At 37.9% G+C, this 8,950-nt stretch overlaps 1 protein-coding gene across 6 annotated transcripts; it reads right to left on the bottom strand.

Moving 5' to 3' along the window:
• Positions 1-208: 208 nt before the first annotated feature.
• LOC115737000 (zinc finger CCCH domain-containing protein 45) lies at positions 209-7,269 on the bottom strand. 6 transcript variants are annotated; one of them, XM_030668944.2, is made up of 9 exons: positions 7,178-7,269; positions 6,296-6,401; positions 4,282-4,526; positions 3,949-4,200; positions 3,783-3,859; positions 3,336-3,687; positions 2,263-2,319; positions 1,060-1,121; positions 209-572 (listed from the first exon to the last, which is right to left on the bottom strand). In XM_030668944.2, exons 2-9 carry the CDS (start codon positions 6,384-6,386, stop codon positions 509-511), a joined length of 1,200 nt encoding a protein of 399 aa, XP_030524804.1. In that variant the 5' UTR covers positions 6,387-6,401; positions 7,178-7,269; the 3' UTR covers positions 209-508. The 6 variants fall into 6 exon arrangements, with proteins under 6 accessions (XP_030524804.1, XP_048141244.1, XP_048141242.1 ...); XM_048285287.1 differs by having other exon boundaries at positions 4,282-4,508; XM_048285285.1 differs by lacking the exon at positions 7,178-7,269 and adding an exon at positions 7,066-7,158.
• Positions 7,270-8,950: the final 1,681 nt, after the last annotated feature.

Below are 8,950 nucleotides of genomic sequence, written 5' to 3'. Positions count from 1 at the left end.
TGTGCGCGATCCAACATTTCATACAAACTCAAAAGCCACTTTATTTGAAGAACTTCAGACACCAAACAGAAGTTACAAAGGAGTGATTTAACCCAGGTCACATGGACAAAATGGCCACAAGTCATCTAATTACATTCCGAACTTTCTATATAGCTTCGACCACGCGCCGATCTTGACCCGTCTCTTTCCTATTCAAAGAGTCAAAAGATACTCTCAATAAGACACTTCCATCTGCCTGACCAAACATCTTCCAAAGGAAAATTTATGAAAGAGAATTTGCTCTTTGCCAAATAATGGGAGAGATGGGAGTTCAGGCAATTGCCCATACAATTATGTACAAGTTTCTAAGGGCCCCCGTTTTAAGTCCTATAACATATTATGAGCAGCGCACACATACAACAATACAGGGTAATCAATCCAATACAATGACAAGGACAATATCAAATAGTAACAGCCCCGTCACAAAAGGAATTTCCCAACATCAGACAATTAAATTATTCATATCCAATCATCTCTCCGAAGAATGGTGCAGCCTCTTCCTTGTGCTCTGTTCAGATGCGAGACCCGGACTTCTGCAAAAAACAGAATGCCTTTGTGAGAAATAACTGAAATAGAACGAAATCCCTTTCCATTCCCAACAATAATTTGCATGTGAAACCATGTGTGAGGAAGTATGTACAGTTGATGGGGAGGGAATGAATCCGGAATCACACACACACACACACTTCTCCTTGACAGGGCACCTTCTTTCGGCTTAAGAAGGCTGCGGTGATAATGAGGATCACTTCAGAACTCTGAGGAATATACCATAATTTTTAATAAATAAAATTGAAACAAGATAAAATCACCCACACAGGCATACAGCTGCGCACCAGACGGGCCAGACAATCATCCTATGAGTAGCTTTGGTAACTCTTATAATGACCATAAGGCACGTCAGAAGCATAGGCAATGATGCAGGAGCAAGCAGCATCCAAATTAGGGCTTGACAGACTATCCTTACCCCCCAGTAGACTTAAAATATATATAAAGAGAGAGAGAGAGAGAGAGAGATCGTACAAATGTATATCTTGTTTTCTACTTCTTGACGATTCCTTTGGTGTCCAAGATGATTTTGTTGCCTGCAACAAGTGGCAATCCCTGATATTGAGAATACACTACCACATGGGAATGCTAGAAGCAGAATAATATAGCTTTTTGGCATTTCCTCTATATGCCCAATCTTTCCTCATTTTCTTGGCCAGTTTAGTCAGGGAGGCAATAAGACTAGTGAGACTTTGATGAGGTAACACTGCCTCGGCAAGATTGACATCTGCCAAGTAATTTCACTCAGTTTTGATTCAAAATCAGCGCCATCAAAGGCAGTGCAGATCCTCTAGCATAGCCTATTGAAAGGAACAGACCATGTTCAAAGAACACTCTACTTTCCAGAGAGGGAGTTGCAAAGGAACCGTCGGTTTGGTACAGAATAAGTAGGAAAACTGAAGGAGTGAAGCCCAAGACCAGTTTAAAATCAAGATAAGGCAATGGAGAAATGGAGAAATGACAGCATAAAGATAATATTAGAACACCATTGCAAGGAGTGCCCCTACATCTTCTCCTTGCTTTCTCTATCACACTTACATCTAACACATATTGATATGCATTGACATTCTTTTTCTGTCTACTTTATCATTGAATTGAAGTATTAAAAGACAAATTATCCTTCTATCAGAAATTCTGGGATAAGACCTAGATGAAGAGATAACTGTGGAAGACAAGAATAAAGCCAGAGAAAAACATGCCGTCATCGCATATCACCTAAGTAGCTGTAATCTTAAGATCGCACGTTACACTTTCATCAAGCCAGCATGCTAAAAATCACAAAATGACATTTTTTAAGATTAATTGGCATCTATGGAAAACTACAAGGTGCTACAGGGACACTATATCCACATTCATAAGTTAAAGTCGGAATACTTTTGGGCATAGTATTCAATTGTATCCAAAGATTGCAGGACTAAGAGAGTCAAATTAAGTAACAGATAAATATTACACTTAGCTAGCAAATGGTAACTGGATATTTATTAGTTTGCTCTATAATCACTGCACAGCTGCAACTTCAGTGAGAAGAAGAAGAAGAGACAATAACTATAAATGATCCAGTATCAAAGTAGGAAGACCTAATTATGAACATCCCTCAGTGGATCTCTACAAATTTAAATTTTATGAGGTAAAAGGACTTGTATGAACCACAATAGCATGGGTAATATGTATACTAACAGGAAGGCACATATTTCTGCTGCTTCTGCTATGGACTTCCAGGTATTCTTCATATGACTGCATGCCAATCCCAAAGATTTACTTGTTAGAACGCAAACATTTGCCCGCAACCAAACTCAAAGTAACTAACAGTTACAAGTACCCCTAGGATACAATGAAACAAGTAAAGGGAAGTAGTGCAGAACTTGTATAATCCAATCCAGGAAAGAATACATGAAGATAAAAACATTTACTAAGAGCGCCAGATCAAGCTTTACCACGAGAAAGCTAAAATTTCTACACAAATACTTAACTATCAAGTGGCAATTCCATCACATCCACTCAGAATCTCAACCTACCTAAGCAAATACACTATGAGAAACACTTCAGGCAATACAGAAACAGCATCTCAGCCCTCAAGCAATGGGTTCATAACAAGTAAAGACAAATTAAGGATCGAAAGTAATTGAGCCCTTCTCAGTTTCATCTCATATCTCGCACTGCTGCTGTTTGCCACCCCTTGTTGGGTATAAAAAGCAAAGTGATCAAATACATAGAACATCGCCAAATAGAAAAGTACAACTGTCAGACATAGCTTCATGTTTAACAAATGAAACATTTATATGATCCAGAATGTTGGTCAACTGGATAACATAATCAGATGTTGGCTCTATTCACACTCGGTACATAAAAACTATGAAACAGATGCGTACTTTTGTTCTTCTGTCATGGTCCTCCTTTGACTAATCACAACAATATTTATCAGTTTCGGAAGTTCATTCTTTGACAAAAGCAAGATCATGCAAGAAAGTGCACTCATCTTGAGTATCTTCACTATAACAAAGGAAGAATGGAGACAATGTTTCTTTAAGCCATTGCGACCAATACTAGATATAAAAAAATATTAATTTCAAAGAAGAGACAACAGAAACAATTCAAACCCATTAGAAAAAGAGCAATCCTCCTTTTGAGTACAGTTCCTCATAATGATATCCAAACTTTTCAACGGTAGGTTAATTTTATGGTGGTTTCAGTCCGCCAGAAACAGCTATATACTTGCGCTCATCAATAAAGAATCAACAAGTAGTGGATACCATGTCAAGAAAGTCGTCTTCCGTCAGGGTACTAGCAAGAGGGCTTCCAATGGACAAACCCCATACATCATACCGCGGAGATACATCCCGATGCGATACAGCAGGCTTATTTCCATTTGTCTGAAGGTGTTTTGGTTTTGGAACTTTTGATACTCCAGATGGGACAGCTAAGTCGTCAGAAAGTAAGGTGCCTCCAGATCTTGCATACGCTAAATTGTTTCTGGCAGCTTCAGCATGTTGTGGATAGTACAGAGAAGAATAAGGCATAGCCCACGGCATGTGTGCTGCAGGCCCATTATATTCTTCCCCTTGCACCGAACACATGGAAGTCCTTTCAAGAGGGGCAGAATCCCTGATAAAACCATTTTGGTTAGTCAACAATTAAGGAGGCTCCTATACTTGGATTAAAAAATATCTAGCACAATTCATTACGTAGGCTAGATACACCTTCTAGTTTCTCCATCAATATCAGCATCACAATCAAGCAGCTCACAAAGAGCTTCTCCAACATCCTGTGGTAACTCCTGAAAAAGATAAAGCAAGCACGTAGAATTTAGGATCTTTTCAACAGGCAGATCATGGAAGAAGGATAAAGGCATCAAGATAAAGAAACCTGACAATCTCTGCTAATTTTGACAGGTTTGTTGTCATTTAATGGGTTCTTAAGATGAAGAGTCTTCTGGAAGGGCAAATCATATAACCGCAGCCATTTGACCTTAAAACTGCGGCCCCAAGGATTATTTCTACCATTGCCTTGACTCCACAATTTGTCCCTTCTCCACCCAATAGGAGACATCATTTGAGCATACCCTTGAAAGAACCCACTCATGTTGACACTAAATATTAAAATCACTTTTCCAGAATTCTGCAAGACCAAGCATACGTCTCTCTTAAGCATATACATGAGAAATCATCATATAAACATACAGTAAATAAGTGTTCTTACATGGAAGGCTTCTTCCAAAATGGGTTCATTCATGACCTGAGTAGCCCAGATTCCTTTCTCAATTGATAGTTGGAGATTGTGATGATTCAAACTCTTAATGATAAAATACCTAGTGCTATACCATCTACCCTTTCTGTTGGCAATTGAATCTCCCCTTTTATCATGACCACATGGTGGTTCTTCTGAGTTAGAGGGATATTGATGCTCGTTTTGTTTATCTGTACTTTCTGTAAGAAAAGAACCAGCTTTAGGAGCAAAAAGGAAGGGGGGGAAGGGGAGTTAGTCCACTCACGCTCCTGATACAGCTTAATTACAAACAATACTAGTTTCATATGCCTGCCAATTTTTTACACCTTTGAAAGATTAGTGCAAGATGACATAAGAAACAATCTAAATGATGCATCACTTGGCATCCTGGCCAATCAAATGCCCACGGACAGTCCAGTATTATCTCTCAAATATGTCAACTGCCTCACTGCAAAGTGCAAAGGGAACTACTTCACTATACTGGCCTTCTGACCAGTCACTGATGGTCCTAATTTCCTCCATTAGGCATATATCAGCTTCATGTAAACCCTAGCCAGCCAGTAAAGCTTCCAGCTTTTAGCACAGAGCTCCCAGGCAATAAACGACCTAGTTGAAGAAGTCTAAAGAAGATTATGAACCAAATACCAACTCACAACGAATTCGCTGGGACAACATCACATGGGGAGAAAAACAACTAGAAGGTAGGCAATCTCACTAATTGAGCAGCTAAGAACATCCGAGGAATGGCGATGAAACCTGCTCCCACACTACTTGAAAGTTGTCGACGACAATTGCCCAATGCCATTGCATACTCTTCAGTAATAACATAATTCAAATCTTCCTCTCTTAGTTCTTGTATGCCTTTTCCCCATGCCATGACCACGAAATATTGTCAGATCTTTTCACAAGAGTACTCAAAAATCGCCTCCCAGCAGATCAAATGAGTTCTTATCACCTCATAGTTAAAGGGAGCCACTCCCACTTATTCTCAAGTACTCATTTCTCATCCCATTCTTTCTAGGGTGCCGATAAATTCATCAAAATATTCCTGTCTCAAGTACTATTGTCTTTTGCACATATTGATACTTGACCACCAAAAGAAAACTATTTTTAAGTTATAGATTATTGCCTTCTCTTCACATCTAATGAAGCACAAATCAACTAAACAGGTGCTATAAGTGGAAAAATAATTACAAAGTTCCCCAAAAGACAGCCTTATAGGAAAGCGAAATTTCAAAGAATCAATATGAGCTTCTCTCACTTGCAGGGAAAAAGAAACGATCAAAACTAGACCTCTAAATTGTCTACTATTTGACCCGTTCTATGGATTTAGTGGTCTGAAAATATAATGCCTGATAAAGCAAAAGCATTCACTAATTGAATTGTTTCACATACTTGGCAGATTGGACAAACAAGAAAAAACGAAAAAAAAAAAAAAAGGCTTGATGTAGCAACATGTGTATCCAATATACTTCCTTCTTTACCCATGGCGCAGTTAAGCATTTGCAATGACATGTGAAAATTCTCTCTGATCTTGCTGAAACACAATATACTAAGAGACAAATTGTCGATTACTTCCCAAATAAAAGGTGAATAGCAAGCGTCCAATTAACATATTTATCCTGCGTATTGAAGTTCTTCCATTAGAAAGTTCAGATGCATTTGCCTAGGATAATGGTCATGCAGAAGACAAACTCTTAATGATTAATTCTGTGATTCTGCTAAATAATGTAGAAAACCAGGACCTTTATCAACACGGAAAGAGGACGAGTAGTTTCCCCAAGTCAAGCAGCAGTAATAAACGGTAGCAGTTAGAAAAATGTTATGATATCAGGCAATCAACATGATACAAAATGTACTAGCATTTTGAGCATCCACAGGCTAAACAAGTTGTCGTTAATATTGGAAGACATATGTTTCAACTGCATGAAAGTATCCACTGTTATAAGATATTTGTTTCCACTGCACAAAATTGTCCATTCCTTACCAGGTTCGTCCAAAGTCCCCATGTCATGCTTCCCTTCTGTCAAAGACGAATCAACCACAGATGCATTATCTTTCCCAGAATCACAGGACATATCTTTATAGATTTCCTGAAAGTAGTAGGGCTTCATGTCAAAGATGCAGCAGAGGCTCGCAATGGGGAGACGAAGATGAACATTGCACAAATCATGCGGCTAATAATTCAGCAATTCATCGAAATGAGAAGAAGATAAAAATTCGTCAAAAGGGCCAGCGTTTACAGAATGCCAAACCACATTAAACGATAAACACACAGAACTCCATGACTACAGCCACACACGGCGATTCTTCTTGAAGTCCCTAGGCACCGAATCATTTGCTTAGAACTACCTATTCAAAGTAAAAATCCGTAGGCCTTCGAAAGGCGCACTTATATACAGTGAACTGCCTATCTCCCCTATATTCTCTCGTTTGATTCACCCAGCTTCTCCACAATCTACCGTGCAGTTCCCTCATCAGCAACAGACCACTTATCACGTCAATCGAGAAACTATGATGATCAATGCTCTTCCTAATCAATTTTCACAAATCAATTCGAACCGGAAACCAACCAGTTCAAGCTACCCCCACCACCCCCACACCACCCCCCCCCCCCCCACCAACACACACACAGAGAGCAAACGAAACAAAAAATCGCACTAATTCCCGAGAAGACAAATGATTGACTCAACCACACTGAAAGATTTGCTCATAACCACCGAACGAAAACAAGCGAGCCCCACGAGGAACAAGTACATGCGAGAGAGAGAACACGACAGAGCGCCTCAAGCATGGAATTAAGGATGTCGCAAGTGCCCATAAGAATTTACAGAGAGAGAGAGAGAGTTGGCAGTGAAGGCATACGTACCTTCCCGGAGAGAGAGAAGCGCACAGCGGAGGGAATTCTCAGGTGCGTGAAAATGAGAGTTGATAACTGATAAGCTTTATATCCATATCGATTCAATACTTCCTTCGTTTTATTTTATTTTTTTCCTTTTTTCTCATAATCCAGAATTTTGTACTGTCCTTTGATAATAATTTACTACTCCAGTCATTTCGCGCAAAATGTAATGTGTCTGGAAAACATTTTTCACAAAAAAATGATAATATCTTTGGTATTCGATTAAAATCTGAAAAAAAAACTGGAAAATATTCCCTTAATTTGATATGAAAAATCATATTTGATTTTTCTTCGTGCGCTCTTTTTTATATTTTCTTTATTTTCATTTTTAATTTGTTTGTTATTTTTAAAAAATATATATTTTTAAATTGTTTTTATTTTTCTCTGTTCTTTTTCTTTTCTTTCCTTTCCTTTTCTTTATCCTCCTTCCTCCACCGCAATCGGTCAGCAACAACTTTGCACTAGCCGAGATCCGGTGAGCTCGCCGCTCGCCGGACCGAGTTCGTGGCCTCTCATCAAGGCGTCGGCCATCGCCAAGGCCCGGTGACAAGTGAAGAAAAAAAAAAGAAATATCAAAAAATTTGAAGCATGTACACAAAGAGAAGAAAAAGAGAGATTGGTTTTCACGGAAAATAATTTCCTCTTTTTGAAAAGAGGAAATTACTTTCTCTACTTTTGAATGTGTTTTTTCCATTGACGGAATATGTTCTCCTTGACTTGTTTAATTTTGTAAATAGAACGCCGAAAAATTCGGAAAATATTTTCTTTGAAGTTATTTTTCTCAAAACGAACGTAGCCTCGCGAAAATGAGGTGTTTCTGGAAATCATTTTTCAAAAAGTACCAATATTTTTCGTTGTTCAATTAAAACCTAAAAATGAACAAAAAATTATTTTCACTTGTTCCATGTGGACACTCAGATTTGATTTTCCTCCTTGTACTCCTTTTAATAATTTTTCTATCTATTTTCATTTCTATTTTTATTTTTATTTTCCATTTTTTATTCTTTTTAAATTCGTATTCCTATTTTTTACTTTTTATTTTTTATTTTATTCTTTTCTTTTTATTTTCCCTTCTTCTTTGACTAGTCGTTGGCCACAGACAAGCTCGTGCCTTGCCTGTGACCGGTCTCAACCCACGACCGGCATAGGAAGAAAGAAAAGAAAAATTATAATAAAATAAAAAAATTATAAAAAAGTAAAATAATTAAAAAGAGAAGGAATATGAAGGAGTGTATGGAGAAAAGATAGGGGAAAATTTTTTCCCAATGGAGCCAAGTGCCGGCTAAAATGTGATGTTTTGCGATGCATTTCCTTGGAAAAGAAATCCCACTTATTATGTGCAAGAAAAAAACCAAAAATTACTTGCAAAAAATGATGTTTCATAGCGACAAGAAAAAAATGACACTGAAATCGCAAGGTTCTCTAGCAATGTTGGAATGGTATTAGAAAAAGTCAAGGCTAACCGTTTCTATCCTCGGTTTAAAACCAACTAGACTTAATTGGATATATAAGTTTTAGTAACGTGAACTCCAACGTTTGGTCGTCTAAATTTTCAATGAAAATAGGATTGGATAGGATATTATCAAAAATCTAGAGAATCCGTTACATCATATGCACTGTTTGGTGAATTGCATTAATAAAAACGCATATTTTCACATCATATTACTTCTTTTGTTTGGTATAAACAGCATATCGTTTTAAGTGAACCTAAAAAGTACACAAATGAAGATGGTAAGAATC

The sequence above is a fragment of the Rhodamnia argentea genome, chromosome 9, assembly GCF_020921035.1.
Source record: "Rhodamnia argentea isolate NSW1041297 chromosome 9, ASM2092103v1, whole genome shotgun sequence".
Lineage (NCBI taxonomy): Eukaryota > Viridiplantae > Streptophyta > Magnoliopsida > Myrtales > Myrtaceae > Rhodamnia > Rhodamnia argentea.
Note: the sequence above shows the minus strand (reverse complement) of the source record. Positions and strands in the feature narration are given on the sequence as shown.

Bases quoted from the DNA above. Each gene is read 5' to 3' on its own strand.
- LOC115737000 (XM_030668944.2), bottom strand. From the start codon at position 6,386: ATGTCCTGTGATTCTGGGAAAGATAATGCATCTGTGGTTGATTCGTCT. The intron at 1,122-2,262 runs GTTAGTATACAT...CACTTGTTGCAG, and splicing joins GCAGAAATATGTGCCTTCCT to GCAACAAAATCATCTTGGAC. The intron at 573-1,059 runs GTACGATCTCTC...TGTTTTTTGCAG, and splicing joins AGAAAACAAGATATACATTT to AAGTCCGGGTCTCGCATCTG.